The 25,949-nt window shown below is 35.9% G+C and overlaps 1 protein-coding gene across 1 annotated transcript; it reads left to right on the top strand.

Annotated features, from left to right (window-relative positions):
• The first annotated feature begins 4,804 nt into the window (after positions 1-4,804).
• On the top strand, positions 4,805-13,945 carry LOC126830671 (protein obstructor-E). The gene is made up of 9 exons (XM_050561092.2): positions 4,805-4,826; positions 7,308-7,382; positions 8,052-8,250; positions 9,961-9,977; positions 10,531-10,714; positions 11,160-11,212; positions 11,713-11,893; positions 12,669-12,918; positions 13,611-13,945. Exons 2-8 carry the CDS (start codon positions 7,340-7,342, stop codon positions 12,901-12,903), a joined length of 912 nt encoding a protein of 303 aa, XP_050417049.1. The 5' UTR covers positions 4,805-4,826; positions 7,308-7,339; the 3' UTR covers positions 12,904-12,918; positions 13,611-13,945.
• Positions 13,946-25,949: the final 12,004 nt, after the last annotated feature.

The raw sequence follows: 25,949 nt of genomic DNA, 5'->3' as shown, positions 1-25,949 counted from the left end.
TAGCTAGAGGTGGTTAGATGGAGGCTAGAGATAAAGCCAGTAATTTATTCATGTCTATTTCTATACCATTGATAGACATTAAAACTCCTAGCCCAAAACAACACGCCAGTGGTGGTTGGCCCAGAAAGTTCCTTCTAATTTTTCGGTGTGATTTCCCCTTGTCAGTGGTGTAGAACAGCGTCTTAATTTATGTATATTACATAGAATATTACACTAAATATAATTACCCAATAAATTAATTTATCATACCATATTAAATAAAATATTACATATAATATCACCATCAAATCGATTGAGTTGTGAATATTACACAAAATATTATCATCAAATGAACTCATTTAACATAGAATATCATTAGACAATACTATTCAATGAACTGATTTAACATAGAATATTACACAAAATATAACTATCCACCGATTTCATTTTACGACGTATATTAACATACAATATCAAATGTTTATTTGACGAAATTAAATGTCAATATGAACATCTCACTTAATCATATTATTATTATTTACATTGTCCTTTATTTAAAGCGTCAATTGTATTTTTAAAAGTATGTTTAAAATATGTTGAAAAAATCCCAGAAAATAAATGACTTTTATACACAGTTCTACCTCGTTAGAGAATAATCCTATTAATCATATAATTCACTTGTATCAGTTGAGAAATTGGCAAATATATCAGTTTCTTGTTGAAAGTAAAACGTTTACTTTTGAAAGCGCCACGGGTGTCTCTAAACCAAGGGAGGTAATGTTGCCTCGGTCAACACGGCATAATTAACCTTATCTGTTTAAACACAGAACTGAACAGTTTTGTCACTAAGTATTGCTATTCATCTAGATAATACATATAAAATTAAATATGTCTGGTAACAATCCTATCGCAACAAAAACAAGCACTGTATTTTGGACCAGGAACCGAGCATGACGTCATCGCCGCTATTTTATCCCCATCTTATCACTTGGCATCGACCCGAAGAAGGAGAAGAAGAACGACAACAACGAGAATCATTATTTCCGACCTTATCACAAATCACTACACGTGGCTTGGTTATCCAAATCTTGCAGTTTACAAAATGGATGAAAGATTTAAATTTGCCCTTTTAAGGCCGATCCGTCACACCCTTAATCGAAGCGACGAACGTGTAAGTATCACGCCAGCAATATGCCTACATTTGAGAGAAGATGCCGAAAATGTCTGAAAAGTGCCACTTCCCCTATGGGCTGATCAACTTCATTTGAACAAATTTATATTAAACAAGCATTATGCAAGAGCTAAATCTGCCTATCGCAGGTCTTTCTTTAGGCCTGAAATCTTATCTAAATTATTAATTAGACATTAATTAACTTATCCAGACCATAATCAACTCTCGATGTCAAGGCTAGCCTTCGATATCGACTGGATTAGAATCCTATATGCTGCAAACGCTCATTGGTAATTAAATCAAAACAATGGATATTCGAGACTATACTTTTTAACGTACTAACTTTAGTAATGATGAACGAGGCTAGGCGGAAATTACAAAGCTGATATCTCGGTTCATAGTGGACCAATTTGACTGAAATTTTCATCAAATTACCTTTACATTATCTATTTTTTAACTATTATAGCGAGAACTGTCAGCTCTTTATCTAATCTCCCATAATGTATCTTTAATGCAACCCTAGCAACATACCAAATAGGAGAGGAGTAAAACAGGTTGCAGGAAATGTGTTAATGAAATGAGGATAACTACCAAATTATCAGCTGTCTTTGAAGTGTAATTTAGGTCACTGTATAGAGCAGGAGCCCAGGGGGTTAACCTAGCTGAAAAGTGTACCAATTTTCTCCTATATGGTATCAATGTATGTATATCTGGTATCATCAGAATGTAAGTCTGCCTGGTTTCTGGTGGTGGGTGTGGTATTCCACGCCAAAAATGTCATGCCCCCGACTAGTCTAGATTAGCTCAAAAGTGTACCACATGAAAATCGCACAACAATGTACCGTACACCTTCAGGTATTACAAAAACACTCTGACAGACATTTCTAGTGGTGGGGTACCCCTGACAGAGCTATGTAATTGCCAGACATTTGTAGTGATGGAGTATCCCTACAAGAGTTATCTAATTTCCAGACCTAAGCTAGGCTAGATTAGCTCAAATCTGTACCACCTAAAACAGCTTTGGAGTTGTTCGGTACCACCACAGGAATTATGAATGACCACTGCCAGACAGTTTGTGCGGTGGGTTGCCCCTAACAGACACGCCCAAAATAACACGACCCCTAACCAATAACGACTCGGAGGAGATTCTTTAAGCCTGTAAGACCAAACACAATGTAAAGTGCTCTTATAAAAAAAAATGACAAAATTGTACTTAAAGATGCATTAAAAGAACTAAATCTGCCAATTACAGGCCTTTCGTTTGGCCCCAAATGCTATATAAATTATTAATTAGACATTTATTTACATGACCATTACCATCTCTCTAGTTGATCGATGCTCGCGATTTTCAGTGGATTGAAGCAAGATCTTGATATAAAACTGGATAATCAAGATATTCTTGACAGTCATAACTTCGCCCAGAAAGAAGTAATTTTCAATATATTCATTTTTCATTATCTATGTTTTAACTGTCAACGCCTTATCTAAATCTTACATAATGCATGTTTAAGTTATGTCTAATTAAAGTTTACCTTTTATGTGCTTAATACACAGAATAAAATATTTTTGACATTTTTGATATACGTGAACAATTTGGTGAGTTGTGTTTGTGGAGTAAGATTGAATAGCTCAATAGAACTGATAAAAATTTAAAAAACCTACATTGATACTTGCATTATATCGCATTTATCGTGGTGTTTATGATCATTAATGCTATAATCCCACTACCACGATTCGTGCTACGATTGAAATCGTGGTTTCAATCGTGGTTTAAATCGTTGTGATATTATCAGGTCTTTTATTTTGAGGTCAGTCCTAGCAATAGTGTTGATCTTACCGAAACGTGAGAAATAGAAATGGGGTTTAACGTCCACTCGACACAAACTAGGTCATTTCAGGACTATCATATGGTTCAATTTTATTTTAATAATTCGCTTGCGCGCACACACTGTATCGAAACGTATCTGCACGTAGCAGATCGTGGACTCAATAGGGAAAATCGTGCCGTAACGCATCGCATGACAGTGGGAATCTAGCATTACTGAATAAAGGTTCTGGAAAATAAAGCAGATTTGGACTATAAATACATATATTTTTGTTGGAGAGGGGGGGCGGGGCGGGGGGGGGGGGTAAATTCTAATTGTCTACCAGTTTTAACGTTTTGCTTGAAAAAGACATTTTCAGACTATACACAGAACACTCAATTCGTGAGTACCATTACCATTTATTACTGAGGAACGTTTAGACTTGAATTCTTTATCTTATCAAGTAAACAAAAAAAATATCCAAGTTAATTAAAATAACATTTCTGACTAATCAAGTAATAAAGTTATGTCGGATTTAGTTAATTTAACGATATAAACGACATTCAAAACTTGCTTAGGAATTTGGGAATGTATATATATATATATATATATATATATGAATATGACGTAATTTCCTTAAAGATTAAAAATATATGATTATATTTATAAATACAATAATTGTTTAGGAAATTAAGACTTTACAGGAATAGGTCGTAAGATTCCAAATTATTATAAAGTACAAAATTGAAATGTATAAAGGCCAATAATGGTTTAGCGTTGTAATTATAAGCAATATGTCATAATATTCCAAATAATTGTAAAATGCAACACCCTCTTTTATAAAGCCAGTGTTTAGGAAAGTAAAAAATATAAAGGAGTATGTCGTAATCTTCCCAATATTGTAATGCTTGCAATTATATTTTTATAAAAACAGTAACTGTGAATGTAAGAATGTATTTGTAAAGCTTACAGATATATTTTATTAAGCCCATATTATGTTTAGGAATACATCTATATATAGTTATATAAAATAACATGAAAAGGATGTATTTTTAAAGGGAGAAAAACAAATGACGTTGATTTGCCGTAGGTTAACAAAGGAGTAGTCAATTTATGATTTATTCAAAGATTAAAACGAAGTCGAGGTGAAATATTATATTCTCGTTTAATGTTTTCTGGAAACAGATTAAAACAAAATAGTTATTTTACAAGTTAAAGAGGGAGATTAAAGTTTCACAACAACTATTTAGCCAACAGAACTTGTTTAATATCCATACTTTTGGCCTACTGACAGGTGTTTTGGAATCTATGAGAATTTAAAAACGATAATTATCCTTTCAGGGCCCCTCCCGAAAACACATGGTGTTATTTATGCCCTAAAGTTCTTTTGGTCTTCTTCTAGAAGTCCTTCCAAACTGATTGTCTAAACTCAAATTCGTATTTGCCACTTGTTTTTAAATAATCAATCGTTGCTCTCTAAAGTGAAGGCATGTCTTTAAGATGTTCTTCTCCCGGGACACAGTGCCATTTAATTCCATGTATTGTACACTCAAAGCATCCCAGCTAGACTGAACCCTGTAATGAATGATTTGGCTCGCAAATTGTTGTGCCATATACCAGCCTGTCGTCTTTGCAAGTGCACGATTAAAACTATTTTAATGAATAAAATATCGCGTAAAAGTCAAAGTGCTGTTTTGTTTTTTTATATATAAAATTCAGAATCGGCCAGTCCGTTTCTCACTTTAAGCTCTGTTATAGTTTTTATATAATGTACAAATTGCCAGAAGGCAGGGATAATGAGAATTGACTATTTAAGCTAGAGATTTAGCAATGATTTGAATAATAGACCGGTGACTCCCAACAAGACACAGGTTAGTAGATTTAAATGGGAATATTTCAAATCGTTAGTTTGGGTTCTGGTGAATCTGGGATGAATGGTGTCAAAATTGTATTTAGAAAATGGACTTTGAAGGAATTATTATTACCTATTAACACTAAAAATATGCTTTTTTTATTTTTCTTTTAAAGTATCAGCCTGCCGCTAATTCAGGTCGTTAAATGCATTTTTGAACAGTATTTTAGCTATATTATCATTTTGATATTTTACCTAAATATTTTTATGAATGTGTTTGGACTTTGTAATTTTTACATAGTGACACTTGAAGTTGCTTTTGATTCGTTTTGTGTATCTTTTAAAATAATTATTTTGTTTTAGTAAAATGATCTATTTATACCTGTCGCTAACTGATTTAGAATTTTGAAAATATTTACTCGAATTTAAACATATTTAATTAACAATTTTAAATTATATATTTGGCATAAATATTTCTACTTCATTAACAATTTTGAATTTTATATTCAATTAACAATAATTATTTTAGATTTTATATTTAATTGCGGAAGCGTATAGGGTACGGAAGCGTATAGAGGTCACGCAAAATTTTGTAGAAGACCTCGAGATCCTGCGATCCTGTGATACTTTCTCGAGATCTCAACTTAATGTTCTCGAAATCCCCTAATAATTTTCTCGAGAATCTCCCATCCCGTGTTAACGATCTCGAGAATTCGAGTTAACTTTCTCGGGAATTCGAGTTAACTTTCTCGGGATCTTGCCATCCTATGTAAATTTTCTCGAGATCTCGGGTGTTTTTATGCGTGCGCGTAGATTTAACGTATTCTCAGCGCCCCACAACCAGTCGTTTCGTATTTTACCCCCCCCCCCCCCCCACACACACACAACACTTTCCCCAAAACCTTAATAGCACGATAGAGCATACAGATTTTAACGGATTTGTTTCAAATTTAGTGTAAAGTATTGGTGCCATGAGAGTGCGGTCCCTGTCGCTTCTCGCGCACCTTGTCGTTCTGAAGTTGTCCACCTTTTCCGAAAAAATTGTTAACCCATTAGAGGCTAAAGTTTTTAACTGATTTTGTTTTTCAAATGTGGTGTGAAGCACTAGAACCTTTCGATTTTCAGTACTTCGCAAACTTCTGTTCGAGAGTTACCCTCTTTGTTCGTATTTTTTTCAAATGTGACGATGAGAGGAAGAACCCTATCGATATACAGCATTCTTTGACCTTCTGTTCCGTAATATACCCCCCCCCCCCCACACACACACACACACTCTTCACCTCCCTGGAAGTCTTGTTCACGTCATAGAGGCTTCGCTTTTACAATTTTGTGTAAAGCTTTGGGGTCATTCATATTCAATGGTTAGCGATCTTCCGTTCCGGAGTTATACTCTCCATTCTTTGAAAACCTCGTTTTTAACGGATTTACGATATTCAGTGTTCCGCGACAAAGATGACTGACCCCTGTTAATTTTCAGCAATATAAGGTTTTATGTCCCAGAGATATAACAAGCACGTGAACACGATAAAGATTAAATTTCTTGATGAATGCTAGATCCTTATTCAATTTATTAATTAACCAAGTTTCCTTTCCAATAATTTGCTGTTGAGGCATAGATGCTGCGTAGGCGTATCTCCACACTTTGCGTGGCTATCGTTCAAATTCCTATTTTCCGGTAAACCTTGTGAACGCGTTAGAGCCCAGATTTTTTCAAGATTTTTTATTTAAAATCTGCTCCGAAGCATTTGTGCCACAAGACATTGAACTCTATATCTAGCTTTATTCTAAAACAATATATGGTCTGAAAACCATGCAAAAAATGACATTTTCAATTAAACGTCGCACACACATTAAATTGGAATAATTTAACTAGCATGTCTGTAATTCAAAGCTTCACACATTAAAGCTAACGTGGCAGGGTTTTGAATTTCATATTTGGTGTGAAGTATTGGGGCCATAAGAAGATGAACCCTATCGATTTTAATCATATTTCAAATTTAGTGTAAATCATGGGTACCCTATCGATTGTCCGTTTATTCTTTCATTAGTTAGCAGTTTTCCTTTGTAAAAAATGTTAGAGTACTTTTTTTTATCAAATTTGGTGCGAAGTATTAGGCGAATGGTGGCTTCACAACGTGGAGATACTATCATGTAAAGTTTTATATTAACCCGGGATCTCGAGAAAATTTACATAAGATGTCAATATCTCGAGAACATTAACTCGAATTCTCGAGAAAATTTACACAGGATGTCAATATCTCAGGAAAATTATAAGGGGATTTCGAGAAGATTAAATTGAGATCTCGAGAAAATTAACAGGTGATCACGGGATTTCGAGAAAGTATCACAGGATCGCAGGATCTCGAGACGTTCTATAAAATTTTGCTTGACCCCTATACGCTTCCGTATAGACCAAATTCCCCTTTATATATTCTGATTAATTCATATTTTCTTTTATCATTATATTAATGAATTAATTTTTGTCTTATTATTTATTCAGCTATATAGGAAGATATTTCGTCAACAAGCGCCATGTTGTTAATAAGTTTTCTTATTTTGCTACTGTCTGTTACAGGTAGGTTTACTCCTCCCCAGCCACGCCCACACTTCACACCATCTGTTCCAGCTTCTTTGTATAGTGGTGAATTCGGATGACTAGCGGATCTGCTGTCTATGCAAATCGAGAGTTCGTCCCCTCAATTGTACGTTGGGATCGTGTCCTCTGGTTCATCCGACCAACCAAAGCCCAGCTTAACAGAAGCGGGGTCTTGGGCCTAACTAGAATCGCGGGGCCCCTACCGCGACGAAAAGATTATTTCATATCCTTTTGAATGGCACGCATGCGTAACACACAATTAAACGGTCTGTAATACAAGAATAATTACATACTATCTGCTCATATACAAAATCTATTCAGTTCCAAATGGCATACAAAGCGCGAAAATGACATATAATGGCGGGGAACTGTTATAACAAGTGAAATCACCGGATTGAGTTGTTACAATGTTCAGAACAATTTGCGTCTTTGTTTCATCTGGAATTTGATTTTTTTTTCTCTTTTTGCCATAAACCGCGTGGCCCTGGGCCTGAGCTCCTCAAGTCCATGCCTAAGCTGTGCTTTGCGACCAACCCACACCCTCTCATCTTCATCAAACTATAAGTAAAACCGACCATATTCATTACCTTATATGTGGAAGATGTCAAGCGCTATTCATTGATTCTTCGATTCATTCATATATTTCAGTGAACGGTATGCCTTGTACAGTCGACTGTACTAATATGGGAAAACTGGGACAAGGAGCAGGTACTTTCCCCGATTGCGATGATTGCAGTAAATATCATTTCTGTAATGGCACAATGATCGTCACCAAACAATGTGAAACAAATTTGTTGTACGATATGAATTCTGGAGCCTGTAATTTTGCTAGCAACGCAGTCTGTGGGTAAGAAAATACGGACCACTTCTGGGCACTTAATTATCGAAACTTAAAGGAGCTAAATCGCTAATATTTGGGACCTAGAAATTGACACAAATGGGCCACAAAGCATATAATAATGTAATGTGAATGTATATAAACTGATTTACATTCAACCGATTCTGTTTTTACTGTAATTTCTAATCAGTTATGTTCGGCGAAATACGCCAGAAATCTCAATTAATAGCAGTATTTAGCGTCTGGTTCTTTGAGTCCCTTGTTCCAAAAGGCTCTGAAACGCATTATTGGATATCAGAAGCCCATCTTTTCCCTGTAAGATCACAAGACCAATGTTGATTTGAACTGACAAATAATTCGTGTTTTCAATGTCGAAGATTTTTGATGATATTGAGTTAGAGACTTAGTTACTTTAATATCTTTCAATAAATTATATCTAATTCTGCGTTCTAATCACAGTAGCCACAAAATCTGTCTGCATTAAAGGTTACGTCTTGGACATAATAATTTGAAATGCTGTTTATAAGTCACAACCTCCCAATTAACGTATTTATGTTATTCTATCCTATTCTATCGCCATTTTATGTAGATAAGCGAGAACTGATAGACAATGACGGAAGCTGTGCAACTCCCTGCCTTAATATTTATTTGTCCAATCTGCATATCTGCATATTTTTTTATAGGAAATAGACTTACATTGTCTTGACTAGAATCATGATATATATTATTCAACATGTTACAGGGTCGAATCTTATCTGTATGCTTATTCACGGCGAATTGTACTCCTTTTTAATTAGCAAATCTGTTTATAATTTATAGGAAAATTGCAGCTATTTTATATCATTTTTTTAGAATTTACAGAAAAATCTCAATTATTTTAAAGTATTTTTTTAGAATCCATAAAAACATTAGAACTATTTTGTATTATTATTTTATAAATTAGAGAAAAATATCGCAGCTATTTTACATTATTATTTTAGAATTTATAAAAAAAGAACTATTATATTAGAGTTTAAATAAACATTATAACCATTTTGAATTATTATTTTAGAATTTATAGTTAAAGAACAATATTTTGTATTATTATTTTAAAGTTTATAGAAACATTATAACTATTTTGAATTATTATGTTAGAACTTATAGAAACATTATAACTTTCATTATTATTTTAGAAATTATAGAAAAAATCACAGCTATTTTACTTTATTATCCAATCTGATTAAAACACAGATCCTATTTCGTTTCGTTTTTTATAGTTCAAAATTTCGCTTTACTTGTGTTTACTATACTAGGATCAGGAAGAGTTGTTTAAAAAAAACCCGCGTTCTGGTTAATGTGAGGGATTAGCCAATGAAACGGTCTATTGTGGCGAGTTCTTGGTGTGCTGTGCACGGAACTGTTGGTATCCCAGCAGAAACATCAACGCTGAATGGTTAATCAAAGTCCGACGCCATAGCGCCAAAAGCCTCTCGCTCATATGATCCCTGACACGACCCTCTACAACAACTAGTCAGATCTTCATGTAGTGGAGGTCATCGAAAGTATACAAAACCAAACGAAATATACATCTGTATTTTAATCTGATTGTTTTATTATCTTAGAATTTTTAGAACAAACGCAACTATTTTATATTATTGATTTAGCGTTTTTAGAGAAAAAAAACCATAAACGTACGCATTTCCTTTTTTAATTAAATTTACACTCACTTTTTATTTACAGAACTGGTTACGTGACAGGTAAGTTAGATATTTAAAAATAATTCCACCGGACGGACTTAAGATAGTTATATTGCATTTTGTTTATAACTACAAGTCGTGTAGAGCTCCGGACACAATAACCCTGTTTCTGACTGAGTTAACATTTTGAACTTTGAGTGGTTATTCATTAGATGAATGCCTAAGACTTCTTTTGTTGATGGGAACTTTCTGCTTAGGTTACCACTCATTCAAACTGAGGCGGATTGTTCAAATTTGGTTAACGGGTTCGGTGGCGGAATGGTTTAACACGTGTGCTGTAGGGTTCTAGATCATAAGATATGTTATTGAAATCTCTCTCTCTCCCTCTCTCCCTTTCTCTTTCTCTCTCTCCCTCTATCTGTATTTGCTACGACTACTTAAAACCAAACCACATAAAATCTACAACATGGAATTGCGGTCTGTAATTTTGGATCATTCTGGTTCTATTCAGATTTGTAGAATTAGCTTTTTTCCCATATTTTATATTTTACTTTTTAAAGCGAAACGAAATAATGCTATAATTTTAACCAGATTGCGTTAAATTATTTTACAGTGGAAAGTGTATGTACTACTAATTGTACTGATGTTATGGTCGATGGTATTTATCCATATTGTGACAGTTGTACTAAATTTGTTACTTGTAACATAGGAAATGTTGATGTTCAAGAATGTGCTGAGAATCTTGTTTTTGACACGAACACAACGGCATGTAGTGTTCCAACAAATGCTACTTGTGCGTAAGTTACATCTCTTGCTCATTTTATTACGTCAAACTCGCGCCCACGTCACTCCTCTTCTCACTTGTATAGATCATATCTGATATTCTAGCTTGACGTCTGTTAGACAACGTTATCCAGTCGATCCAAGCATTATACCGGAGAGGAAAAGTTTAATGTGTCGGAAACAAAATACTTATGTTCTTTGGGGACAAAAATGTGTAGCTTAGAGTTATGTGCTCAGTGCTCTTCCCATTCCAACGTGTGCGGTTGGCCTTGGTTTTATAAAGTCCCATAGGATTTATCCATAACATACTGACCCTGTAACCTTCCGGAAGATTTGCGCCCATTGCGATTGTTTAAAAAAAACCAAACAGAACGATATCTTACGGAAGGACTATAATACAAATAACATAACATCATTAGATACCATGAAGCATTATTTCTTATTGTGTTTTCATAATAGGATACAAACACCAGAAGAAACATCTCCAGTTACGTCGCCAGTAACGTCACCAGGTACGTCGTCAATAACTCCACCTATTTATAGTACATCATTAATAACCTTACAAATTACGTATTATTATTTGTTGTTCTAATTACATGTGTTGTATTTAATCACTTCCGGTGCACGGCAGCTTCTGATATCCACGCCCAATCCAGTTAGCTGTAAGAACAAGGCAGAATATGCTTACTCATCCCAGAATACCTAAAACAACTTATTATGTTTATATCTTTATATTCTACACCTGATCAGTAGTAACACTTGTTCCCAACGGTTGTCGGGATCCACCCATGAACTGGATGGTGTGCACATACAATATCCTTTAAATGTCGGAATTCGAGTACCGAGGAAACGCAACTGTCAGGCCACAATTTCTCTTATACACACGGCATGGCGACTATCCGCTTGATACAGAAAAATCGAACGGTAAATCCCATTTCATTTAATTTCCTCCTCCGGTAATTGTTCTTGTAAAAAACAATAGACAATAGTGTTCTATCTTATTCTATTGCAGCTCTAGCCGAATGTACCATAGATTGCAGTAATGTTGGTTCCGGTGTGTTTCCCTATTGTGGAGACTGTACAAAGAAGGTCATGTGTTTTAATGGTGAAGTTATGGTTGTGCCATGTCAGCAGGGACTGTACTTCGATATTGTATCTAAAACATGCTCTTTTCCTGCTGACGCTACATGTGGGTAAGTCAAAACAGTTTGGAAAAACTATCTTTAAAGCATACAGTATATTATGTGCCTTGATGGCTTAATTAAAAAGGCGTTAGCTCGCTAACTTGGATATCCCAAGTTCGATCCCAGTGTAGGCAAAGAAAGTTCCACTGGGAAACGTAGGGCAATGGTACAGGACGGAGCTCCTGGCACGGGATAGCGACTAGTCTCTAGAATTGGAAAGCAATCAAAGTCCGTTGTACACATTGGCGTGTACTTTAAAGAGCCTTTGTCTGCTGAAAAAAAACGTGGTACGTTCTCGACCAAAACCTGGAACGTATCCATGATCTCCAAGTTAGCGAGCCAGTACATTGCTCACTGGACTATCGCATATCTTTTTTGAAATGTAAACAGTTGTCGGTAACAGTTGACTATAACAAGTTTCCACAATCTATCCATTAATCGCATTTACCATTACACGGTTTGGTGTTCAAGAATGTATAGTTTGTAGACAGATTTCGAATTGGCCTCTCTTAAAAACATCCAAATATCTCATCAGGTCCCTAGGGATACTAGATTGAACGGGACGTTCTGGACTAGTAATCGAGTATCCCCCACAGGGTGTGAGAAAAGATAACTTTATTTAACATCCGCTTTCACAATGAGTAACTTGCTATTATTAACTTATCCCATTTTCTGCCCGTTTATATGACACCACGACAAACTACACAGATCCCCGTACATGACTGAAGGAGGTGGTTATGTGGGGCAAGGTAGAGATCGCTCTTATATCCGTGTTTTATTGTAGAATGACCTCACCTTCAACTGTTGAAGACCCCGATGAACCACAGCCAAATGAAGAATGTATTAGTGATTGTACACAAATGGAGAATGGTGATTATCAGTCGTGTTATGGCTGTCATATGTATTGTACCTGTTCCAACGGGATGATGTATGATAAACGCCCATGTCCAGCGAATACTGTCTGGGATGATATACAGAAGATGTGTATGCACATCTCCTTCACATGTATGACAGCATAGAGTCATTGATTGAAGGTAGGTTTTATTCTCTATTTATTTAGTAAACGACATTTGATGAGAGACACATTAAAAAATTCCATGAGTGGATTTATTAATTAAAAATAGCGATGTTGCGACAATAACTATATTGTGTGCCAATCCAGCAACTAATCTGTTAAATGGAAGATAATCCAGCAACTAATCTGTTAAATGGAAGATATTTACATTTACCAGAAATACATTGATCTCTTCAACAAACGACACATTATACTATTATATAAATAAGTTGCTAATTCATGGCGGATTGGGGTCGTGTTGTATTAACAGTAATAACGAGGTTCGATTTTGAAATTACATTGCCAGTCGTATTTATTACTTCTAGACTCGATTGTAAAAATATAATTAGACTTTATACTATATTATAAAGGGCATTTTCTTTTTCGAGACTCGGGTGTTAAAATATCATTCGGGTTGACGTGTAACACTTGAAATTACTAGGCGTATTTTCGTTTTCAAGACTCGAGTGTCAAAATAACATCCGGGGTCGCAAGAAGAAAATCTTACTTTACTTCGTACATTGAACAAAATATATTCCATGTACATGTGGAAGTTACGTTTTTTTATTTTCTCGGAACCTTAAGAACGATAGAACGCATTGCGCTTATGCAGGCAAATGTTTATACTATGGTTGAAATTATCATTGATTAATTTAACTTTCTCTTTTCCAGAATTCAGAATATACTCCCAAAGATTTTGGGAAAAAAATTCAAAACAATACGTCACCGAGTTAATAAAGCGGTACTCTTATCTTCTGGGAGAAAATGAAATTAATTATAAATGATTATTTTATTATTTTTTTGACTCTATTTAACCACCAATACACAATAAAGTACCATCTACCTAGCTATTGAAATATGGTTTTATTCTCAGTAATACAATTAACACGTTTATATTATTCCACCCTTCCCTTATATATACACTCTTAAATTCCCATTTTCATAATCTGTTAAATAACCAATTTTAACCATCTATATTCGCCCCTTTTCTGAATTTCTATATTTTGATCATCTTAAATTTTCTCAATAAAATATTACGTATCTGTGTATTCTTGTTGTACTTCGATGTAACCACGGTGGCTCAGTGGTTGTGGCGCCTGCTCACTAATCAGGAAGTTCGGGTACGACATTGGGCCAGAAAGTTCCAAGGTTTGACGTTCTGCTCTTGGTTTCTCCTTGCGAGATGACATGGAGGCTGTTTTCGGGAAAATGACGCCCAGCACACTGCACGATGTATATGCGCGTATATCAGCCTGGTTAGAGGGGCAATGACCGTCCTTCGTAATGATTCTTGTTTAACGACAAGCGAGGTACACCCGTCAGTTTGATATGAGATATAATGTTTCGAATCCCCACGAAAAAAAAAACTTTTGGAGCCCAACTATCCTGATTATATACGGATAATGGCGTTCAATTGGAAAAAAAACTAACGGAAGAGTTACGCATAAAAGAATAGAAATGGCCGAATACCAAAATGACAAAGGCGTGTTGACAGTCAGCACCATAAAGCACACATGATCTACGGACATAGTTTAAAACTGGTAAACGCTGGAATGAGACAGATTCGATAAGCTAAACCCCGTTCATACAATCATGTCATTCATACTGTAGTCAAATAGTGTGCCATACTGTATTCATACCGTAGTTAAATTATATACCATTCACATTGTAGTTAAATGCTATGTCATTCATACTATATTCATACTGTAGTCAAATTCAGGGGCGGATTGGGATCGGGCGATCGCCTGATGGGCCGGTCGGACAAAAAATGAAAAAAATAATGTTGTCCAATTCGTCTAAGAAAAACAACCTTTTTCTGCTGAACATTATATGGGGGGGGGGGGTATTGGACCGGCCATGGAGCGATGATGATCATGTTGTGTGTGGCCGGTGGCCACTGGAGTCTTAAATGGGCTGGTATAATAGACTTTCTGGGTCGGGTGAGCTGGGTGTGGGCCGGAATTCGGAATCCTGCATAATATGTGATATGATAATTTCACAGGTTGATGGTTGTAAATTTCTTGCAGGTCGGGGTTTTGGCCTAAATTAATCGATTTATGAGATATAATATTATTTGTCAGAGATTATAATCAGATATGCCACCAAATCGCATATTTGGGGTTCATTTTTCAAAATTTTCCCGGGGATGAGCCCTCCGGGCTCCGCGGTCAGTAAAAGGAGCCGCTCCGACACGGGAGCCCGGGCCGGTTCCCGGCCCCAATCCGCCCCTGGTCGAATTGTATACCATTCACATTGTAGTTATATGCTCTATCATTCGTACTGTAGTGAAATGGTGTGCCATGAGAATACCACATAGAATATTTAAAATATTTTATAAAGGTCAATATAATATGTTGTTCTATTTTATAGATTTTATGTAATAATATTATTCATGTATGTTGAATAAAAAAAACTTTAGTGAATATGTACAGCACGAATTTTGGTTTACGGTAGAATTCCATTCCTAAGTTTGGATTATTGGCTGAGCGTTAGTTTGAAAATGGCGGCCCAATTCAAATGAAAGTTGTTTATGTTTTTGTATCGCACAATTCTACATGAAAGTAAGAGTTGGATTTTCATAAATTTGTGTCGGATGTGGCAAGAAATGGTTCCTTTTAACGACTAAAGAAGAATCACGGTGAAAAATAGACGGTAAGGATTCCAAAATTGCCTTAGAACCGAGATGGGGAAAAGCCTTATTTTCATACTAGTTGTCATTAGAAGCTGACAGTAACGTAGTAAAAGGCAGAGCCGATACAATTTACGTTACTAAAGTAACTAGGTGGTCGAGTATTCTAACGCCCGCGCCTTAGATAATAGATCTGTCATGGAGTCAAGTTGTGTGGGTTCGATCCCCAAGCTTGTACGTGACAAGGAGTAGGGTCGACTGCCCAACCTCGTTGGTTTACTACGGGTCCTCCGTTTTCCCCATTGCTAAAGACCCCTTCGCACAAGCAAACTATTGAAATTGTACCATGCGTTAATCCCGTACTGACCTTATCCCGGTTAGTGTAGAAAAATAGGATGTTAAACCCCATTTCATACATTCATTCCGAAATGATCAAAAATTCAACGGTTCAATGAGTATAATATATTTATGATCCCTGTATTAATGATCGGGTAGGAGATAATATGGAGATTTCTTATCTTCTTAGCCACACTTCAGTACGGATAGGTCTACAAAAAAAATAAAGGAACACGTGATATAAATTAACGATGGACGATACATAGGCAGCGGGGTGGCCACGATTGCAAATAGTCCCGAAATGACCTAGTTTGTGGCGAGTGGACGTTAAACCCCAAATTCTCCCTCTCTCTCTCTCTCTCTCTCTCTCTCTCTCTCTCTCTCTCTCTCCAAGTTTGCAACAGTTCGTATACTAGTTGATGAACCAAATGATGCAAATGTTTTCTTACTATTTCATAGAATAGCAAATAGTAATTAATACGATGTTCGGCCCATGGATCTTTAATTTGCTGATATTATAAATATAAATACTTCGTAATATCTTGTTTTAAAAAGTTATATTAATACAAACATTTGGTAATATCTTTTTATATAAGTTTAGTATAAATATAAATACTTGGTATTATATTTTTAAATAAGTTTATTATAAATACTTGGAAATATATTTTAAAATAAGTTTATTATTAATATAAATACTTGGAAATATCTTTTTAAATTAAGTCATTATTAATATAAACATTTGGTAAAATCTGTTTAATTTAAGTTATTGTTAGTATAAACATTTCGTTTATCTTTTTAAATATGGTTATTATTAATATAGACACTTGTAGAAAGAGGTTTAATTGACATTTTCTGCTAGCTTTTGAGGTTAAGAGATTGGTCACGTTGAAATGTGGGTCGGATGGTTACTACACGTTTATAAGTACCCTACTTCAAGTTTGTATATTTCACGATTTCCATGATGGACATCATATAACTGTCAATTACTTAAAAGCCACGAGAAATGTGATTATAAACGGGGTGGGGGCATCCAAGTTCAAAAACAATCAAACTGCCATACAGTTGACTTCAATCAACAAACAATCACTATTATCAACTTTGTTTACTGTATCAAGTGTGCTATGAGGCAAATTTTGGAATTAAATTCCAGTTGTCAAGGATTCATTTACGGGACTTCGGCTTTTCGTACCATCCGAACGACTAGACGCTGTCCCTTGCCAGCCCCTCCACCCTGCACAACTGACAAAGAGTAAAGCATGCTAGAAGATCCCGGGGAAGTTTCTCGAACCCCAGACATCCTGGTTAGTGAGTCAGAGTTTTACTGACTGAGCCGCCGTGTCTCCTGGACATCAAAACCTACCTGGCTTACTCTACTCGTATTTGGATTCCTTGCAAAGTAAGGCAGGCTTTCGGTGTTATTCTACGATCGGCAGTACCAGCAACTCCAAGCTACTCGGGTGACCACGAACCTACAAACCTTGCACCTTAAACCAAAAGCAACAAGACATACGAGCGTACTACCAGAAAAAAGGCGAATCAGAACGAACGACACCTCCTACAGTGTTTTATACGCCCACATTTTCACGTGGACGTATATTGTCCTCGCACCTGTCCATCCGGACATCTGGACGTCTGTCCATCCGTCTTTCCGTCCATAAAATCGGACCGAAACTGCCTGACAAAATGGCCGCTCCTTGTACGCAAATATCCGATTTTTATCCGATTTTGATGAAACTTAAAATATATCTTTATATCCCAAATATCTCAGCCCATGTCGATATTGGCGCATTTCAGACCATAACTTCCTGGATTATGGCCCCTGATTGTACGAAAAATCTCTTTTTTTTAGCTTGTTCTCTATCCATCTCTTGCAAAATGTGGGCGTATCTTACCTGGCAACTGCTGGTTACACCTGCTAGCGATATTACAAACTACATCTAATGGAGGGGATGCAGCCTCTCAGAGTGGTCGGGTATTTTCAGACTTATTCCGCTTCTACCTATGCATGCTTTGTATCATTCTTCAGTATGTTTAATTTTTATCAATGATTAATGCAGGACTTGAAATAAATTTGTTGCTTACCGGGAGACGGTCTTTCTTGTTCTTACGTAATTATGTTCAAAGTCACGACTTGGAATACTTGGCGTTTCAGCGGGCAAGCCTGCCTTCAACTTTTTTTTACTTGCCTCGATAATTCAGCCTTGATATCTCGTACGTCACCTTTGAAAATTATGAAACAAGGGGTTTTATCTCTCCCATTACATGATTTATAGTCGCACAAATTCTCGGGTTCAAGACCACGTTAGAAGAGTGATAGGCTTTGGATGCAGTTCGATTTAAATTCAAGCGGGATACATAAGTTTCAAACACATACCACTTTATGGCTCCATAAAATATGTGCTTTTTTTCAAAATGTCTATTTTTCTAAGTAAGGAATACTCAATACCTTAGACATAGTTAGATTAATATATAACGCGGCGAATAGTAAAACTATTTGTAGAAACGATGATAATCGAATATAGGTTTGGCCGTGGGTTGTGGCGTAGTTTGCACTGATTATTAAAAGATACATGTTTAGACAGTATTAGTCATGTTCGATGTCAGTAGTGTGGTTGAAGGACGACAACTAGCAGGGGTATGTAAAACACGATGTATTTTTAATTTTATATTTAAATTTATAACAAACACCCAATACCAAGTCTTATTTAAGAGGTGGTTTTTTTTTGTATTTTTATATTAAACACAAATTACTAGTTTTAATCTTCGTGCAGAGGATTGGAATATTGTTCGTAAAGTTTGTTCTTTAACACAGGTTGTCGCCGTTTAATTCATAACCCTTGTCCTCAAGAAGTTTTAATTTTCATTCGCACTGCACCACTGACAAAGGGAATATATTACGAACTAATAGTAATACAAATCGAACAAACAGCTCAATTCCATCGATGTCTAAACTGTACATTTAATTAACCATAACTTTGAACGCTAAGCACACAAGTACACAAATATTCGATTACATCTCCAATGTTATTCGAACAAAGTTCATTTTGTTTGGTATTTGTCGACACAGTAAGCTGTGAATGAAACTAAAAATTGGTAAACAAACAGACCTTCGAGCAATTTTTGGAAACGAAAATGCAATACTTTCTTCCAATACAACTGATCAACCCAATTCAATGCCATAGCTGTTCAGTTCTTTGATTTATCATGCAAACTGTTTATAATTGACGATATATCAGGCCAAAATTGATATTAGGATACAACCCGACTTATGAATAATCATTTGATAAATAATCTATGGAGTATGCACTATCACCATAAGTAAATAATAAATCAGATAATACCAGTTCAATATATCTTGTTTTTAACTAAATAACAGAGGGTTGGCTTTTTTTAAACGCTGTAGTAAATCGGCTGCAAAAAAAATTAAACGCTTACTCCAAAACCACACACAATACATGTCTGGTTTAACAAATATTATATTTTAAATCTACGTTCTCACCAGTGTTAGTAGTTTTGACGTTTTCTCTGTTCCGTCATCACTTTATTTTGTAGTCCCGGTTAACTGTAAGGATGCTGGTGCTACTTTTGTGCAGTGTGGGGACTGTTCGTCATATTTCGTCTGTTTCCCCGAATCAGAACTAAAACTAACATGTGGACAAGGTCTACTAGCTGTTTGATAAAAACAAGAAGGGTTGTGCTGTAAGTAAGCGTATTATCATGGATAATCTCTCTACTTATACTATAGCAATTCTCTCTCATTCCCTTCCCTGCCTTTTGCAGAGCATTTTCTGCTGACTTTTGTTTCTAGAATTGAAGACGTGTGTTTAAATGTACATTTTCTGCCATTTTTTTGTGACGTAAGGATTAGGAAATAAACAGGGCATGAATTTGAGAAATCACGTACAAAAATGACCATAAATTCAAATTCAAGACAGTAAGCACAAAAACCGCGTTCATCAATTAATTGTCCATTTCACTTGTCAAATATGCAAGGTTCATCATATTTTCATCCCACAGAAATACCAATGTGAAAGCACGGATAAACACAGTAATTAATTGTCCATTTCACTTTCAATTGCGAAATGCTAAGTTTATCCTATTTTCACGAAACTGCTTTGTGTTATTTTGAATTTTTAAAAAACAATATTGAAAAAAACCATTACGCTATTCCCTACCCTGTAACCACCTCCCTGTCTCTACCCTCTAACCACCACCCTGCCTACTATCTCACCACCACCCTGTTTCTTCCATCTATCCACCAACCTGTCTCTAACCACCACCATGTCTCTACCATCTAACCACTTCCCTTCTCTACCATCTAACTACCACCCTGTCTCTACCATCTAACTACCACCCTGTCTACCATCTCACCACCACCCTGTTTCTTCCACCTATCCACCAACCCGTCTCTAACAACCACCCTGTCTCTGCCATCTAACCACTACCCTGTCTCTATCATCTAACCACTACCCTGTCTCTACCATCTAACCTCCACCCTGTCTCTTCCATCTAACCACTACCCTGTTTCTTCCATCTATCCACCAACCTGTCTCTAACTACCACCCTGTCTTCACCATCTAACTACCACCATGTCTCTACCATCTAACCACCACTCAGTCTCTACCATCTATTCTTCACCCTGTCTCTACCATCTCACCACAAACCTTTCTCTACCATCTAACCACTACCCTGTCCCTATACCCTACCATCCACCCTTTATCTATCCTCATCATCCTACTCATGGCCCTATCACGCCTTTCAACTTTTTTTAAAGTTTGGTGGGAAGTGCGGTGCTGTAATTTGTGTGGGATTTGCTGGCGAGATGAGTAAGCTAAAAAGCCCAGCCGCCAGATACATTACTTAGCCTGATAGTATCAACCCTACAGACAGCCCGTAACAAGTGAAGATGTTTATCTCCAATATTGACTCAACGCCTTCTGGGCATATATGATACTCTTACAGTGAATACGAACCCCGTCATCCGTTATAAAATTCCAAGTACACGTGTCATAATATACTATCACCTGAATGAACAGTCCGTTTTCATTGACGTCGGTGTTGCTCCAATTGCAACTTGACGACAATATTGTCGGCGACATTCTGGGAACCAGTAAACACACACTGGGTATGCAATGCCGTTATGCATGACGTTGGGTTTTTTGTTATGACCTCTAGAAAGACGTTGATTTAATTATCTCGTTAATCTCTTATTTCAGATACCAAAATGCTTAAATATTTCATCAAAATTAGCGTCTTTCAGACGTTTTTTGTTCCATAAACCTGACCTGACCTCCAATCTGATCTTTTCTCATTCAGATCATAATGAAATAAGATCCAACCTTTGGATCAATGAATGGAGAATTCGAACCCAGACTGGAGGCAATTTTTATTTTGTGAAATAACATAAATGTTATGTCTGTTTTATGTCTTCAGGATATTTAGACAACTAACTTGTAACAAGACCGAATGAATATTGAATTTAGTGGATTTGCGTCAATACTGTTTGAAGTTGAATAAATAAATTATAAACTTGTTTTAAAATCTATTAAAATTTGTTGGAGGTTTTTTTGTGTAAAGGAAGGAGGCAAGTCTCCAACTCAATATCACCCGCAGTCTTCAACATTGCAAACACGGCGTATTGGTCAATTTAAATCAACATTGATGCTGTTATTTTACAGTGAAAAGTTGGGCTTCTGATATCCAATATTTAAAAGACAAAATGAAAATTGTAAAATTGGCACACGAATCGCGTGGCCGAATGCTTTTGTAATGAAGCGACTCGACGAAGTGACTCGACGAACGAGGCTAAATATATCACACAGGAGAATACTATCTGTGTAGACTGGAATAACCAGACCCCAAAGACTGTCATTCCATATGGACTCTTAGCGTATTCCACTGAACATAACTGGTTAGAAATTACTACAGTGAAAACAGTAACGATTGAATGTAAAACAGTTTATATACATTCATATTACATTATTATACATGTTGCGGCCCATTTGTGTCCATTTTTAGGTCCTAAAGAATACAGAATTAGCTCCTTTAAGTACTTTTCTTTTTTTTTCTTTTTCTTTTTTATTCGTAAGGGTGAATACTTATATTGAAATTCCAAAGAAGACACTAAAACCTCCGGTGAGATTTTTTGGGCATGTTAAAACATTACTTTCATAAACCAAATATTTAAGAATTTCTCTATAATGGGATTTTTTAACTGTTTATTTATGTCGTTCGGTTTTTATGTTCTAACAATTGTACTATTATAACTGTCAATTACAATGTATCGGTAAGTTTTCGTAACTTTTGTCCCAATCCGTTTTTTCTGTATGTATGTTCTAGTATGTTAAACTATGTTTAAAGTAACAATTTGATTGTTAGATTATTAAAACAAAGAAAGGAAAAATGTTAAAATTAATGAGAAAAATTTGCATTATAGCGGGAGGGAGGGGGAGAATGGTCTAAGGCGTGTACTTTCGATGATAAGGTCTGTCATCGAGTCAAGTGGTGTGGTTTCGATTCCTAACCTCGCGTGTTTTCTCCGGGTCCTTGGGTCTCCTTCCACTGCTAAATGACCTAGTTTATTTCGAGTGGACGTTAAACCCGATTTCTCTCCTTCTATATATATATATATATATATATATATGTGTGTGTGGGGGTGTGTGGGTGGGTGTGTGTGGGTGTGTGTGTGTGTGTGTGGAAAGAAATCACTGGTTTGTACACATGTAACACGTGCTTGATAACAATATGAGAACACTTGTCGAAACGTCGTATATGCGTACAAACCAAGGATATTTTGGGATTGAGGTTGGAAACATTAGTTTCATGGTTTTAAGAAAATGAAATGAAATGGCATTTAGCATCCTACTTTTCTGCTCGGGCTGGGCTAATGGAGATGGGTATACTCTATGGTGTACTCTTATATCGAATTCTAACTTCTAAGGGATCTTTTACGTACATGTCAATATGTACACATGCACGGCTATACGCTGTCCCTTGCCAGTACCCTGTCCTACACCACGCGCGGAAAAGAATCCCGAAGATCTTTCTTGGCCAACAACCTCCAAGTTAGCGAGCTATGGTCTTACTCACTGAACCACAGCTACCGTCCAATTTAAGAAATCAGATAATTTATATTTATTTAGCATGAATAAGTGGAATATATGAAACAGTGCCAATAAACCTCATCATGCTAGTTATATATCTGATATAATATACTAGAACTGTTTATCAAGAAATAAAACTTTAAAAATGCATTATGTAAGAGCTAAATCTGCCTATTGCCCGTCTTTATTTTGGCTTCAAATGTTATACTAACTATTATTTAGGCATTTATTAACATCAAATCAAGTGAAAAACATGTCATATTTAGTTGATTAAAATCTAAGGATAAACTAGACATCTTCCAACACCCATAACTTCTCGCTCAATATTTTTATTATTATGGGGAACGGTACGTGCATCTCGAGAGGTCGGGTGTTCGATCCCTGCATTGGCCGAGAAAGTTCATCCAGATTTTCCGGAGTGGTTCTCCCTTGTCAGTGATGCAGGACGGAGGGGCCGACAAGGAAAGCTGTCTAGTCGTTCGGATGGGACGAAAAACCGAGGTGCACGTAAAAGATCACTTGGCAGTTGGAATTCGATATAAGAGTAGGCCGTAGTGCCGCTGTCCGGGCAAAATTTCCCTCATAGCACACTGTATGGCGTATGCCCGTCTTCATTAGCCCACTTTAGGAGCAGAACCGTAGGACGTTTAACCCCATTTCATTTCATTTCACGTGCATCTCGACCAACCAGACACCCTAGGCTACGAAACAATTAAATCTAGTATTTATTTTTATAGTTGTATTAATCTATCATATGTATCATATGTATATTACACATTGTATATATAATAAAACTGACTTTGAAGTTTCATGCATAATTGAGTGTATTTATATGTTTTGTAAATAAATTATTTTATATATATAAAAAAAAGACAACTTCGTTCAGGATAAAGTAATCTGACTGAAATTTTCGATATTTTCTTTATTTATCATCTTTAACATAACAAGACCATAATCAACTCTCGTTTCTATCAGATGGCTTCGATTTTAAGTAGATTAGAACAATTCGGCCATTTAATGATTTAATTTAAAAATGGAGAAGCAAGGCTAATATTCGAATGACCAGTACGGTGGTTACGACCAATGCACACATCTTGCCCAAACTACAGCAATTGGTAAATTCGCTCAAAATAAAGTAATTTAAATGATTTTTTCAAATTTTTTAAAAGTATTCATTTTGCATTAACTACTTTTGAAATATTATAGCGAGAATCTTACACATAATGCCCGGTAACCGTCCCCCCCCCCCCCCCATTATCGCGTTACATGGCGTAGGCCTATACCTGGTTGATGCAGGAACGTGGGATGATAAATCCCACTGATAAAACATAATTGACCCATATAATTGTAATATCAAACAGAAAACGCGATCAATTTCAGTTTCATTTTACATGGTAAAAAATATCTTCGGAAATTGAAAAATGATATAAGAAAAAATAATACAAATCAAATAGATTTAGTGGACATTACCTTCCAGGAGTAAACTTAGATTAATTTTTTAAAAATCCGAGAAAAGATTGAAGAGAACGCGACCGACTGCAGATATGACGTCAGATCATTATGACGTCACAATATAATAACTATGACAAATTTTTCACTTGATTTGATATTTTGTTTGTTTTTTGCGATGCCTCTATGTAGGACTATTCTATCTTGTCTGTAAGTTTATCTTGTGGATTTTGTTTTGTGTGTAGTGCGGTCCTCCTGCACTTACTATCATTGTTGAAAAAGTGGTGTATTTCCGTCTGGCCCCAAAAGCGACTAAGTCTACAATGCTTAAGATTTTTAGGTCTACCGTTATATAGTAGCGGTGCGGTTACTACATAGAATAGGAAAGTTTAGGGGTGAAATACTGCTGCCCAATATCATTGTAATACCCGGTAGAATTAGAAATTAAGTTGACGAGTCAAGGTTTTGTATTATTTTTATTTTTCTTCTGTCCTGGAACATTCCTATGGAAGGCGTTAACTGGTTTCTGATTTGGGTTGCCTCCCATCAATCATTTTTCTTCACTCCTTTATCCCGTTCAATCTATAACGGTTTTGTATTTTTTTTACTGAATACCTCTTCAGTCGAGCAACAGTAATGTCCATCACTTATCATCTCGAAACATAGAATTTTATTCTGCGAAAGTAGAAATACTATGTCAGGTTTATACACCGATTGGTGCAGGTAAAATTAATTTCTCCCTCAGTGATGGATATGCCTATGCATTGATAGTTTCATTAAAAAAGAAAACAAACCCTTAATTTCGCCAAAATTGTATTCTTTAGTGATCGACTGAGAAGGAGCTTGCGAGTATGGTAGAGACGGGGGCCCCTTAAGAATGAATGAATTAGGGTTTAATGTCTTACTTTTCTGTACAAAATGCGCCAATGAAAACGGACCCCTAGAGAGTAATGTTCACACGTAGTTGGGAAATTTTTGTAGTCTTGAATTTATGCCGTTATGGTGAATTGTTAAGATTGCCACACTTAAATTTTTCCTAATATCGACTCAACCTAGGTCATTTCGGGACTAACAAGTAACATAATATGGTTCAATTTTATTGAGATGGTTGGACAGGCTATCCTATTCCTTTTCCTGTACACGCGGGCCGGAATCGAAACCACGCGTTAAACGTTTTACGAATATGTGTGAAATGATCTTAAACAAAATTCCCATTTCAGATATAATCTTAAATAATTTTACTGCGGGCGTATAAGATTATTTTAGCATTATTTCCTGTGATAAAATTTTAAAAAAAATGACCTACAGGTAAAAATGTTTGTGGGAAATAGCTTCTGGAATAACTTAATTGATTATTCAATGATATCACCCATGTGTTCGCCATATTTCAAAGTCGCGAGTATAAAACCATTTATAAAATTTTTTTTTTCATCAAATAGTAAATTGAGTCGCATAGGATTATCACGGACCAAATGTAGGTAAGTAGGGCATCAA

Source organism: Patella vulgata, chromosome 8 (assembly GCF_932274485.2).
Source record: "Patella vulgata chromosome 8, xgPatVulg1.2, whole genome shotgun sequence".
Taxonomy (NCBI): domain Eukaryota; kingdom Metazoa; phylum Mollusca; class Gastropoda; family Patellidae; genus Patella; species Patella vulgata.
Note: the sequence above shows the minus strand (reverse complement) of the source record. Positions and strands in the feature narration are given on the sequence as shown.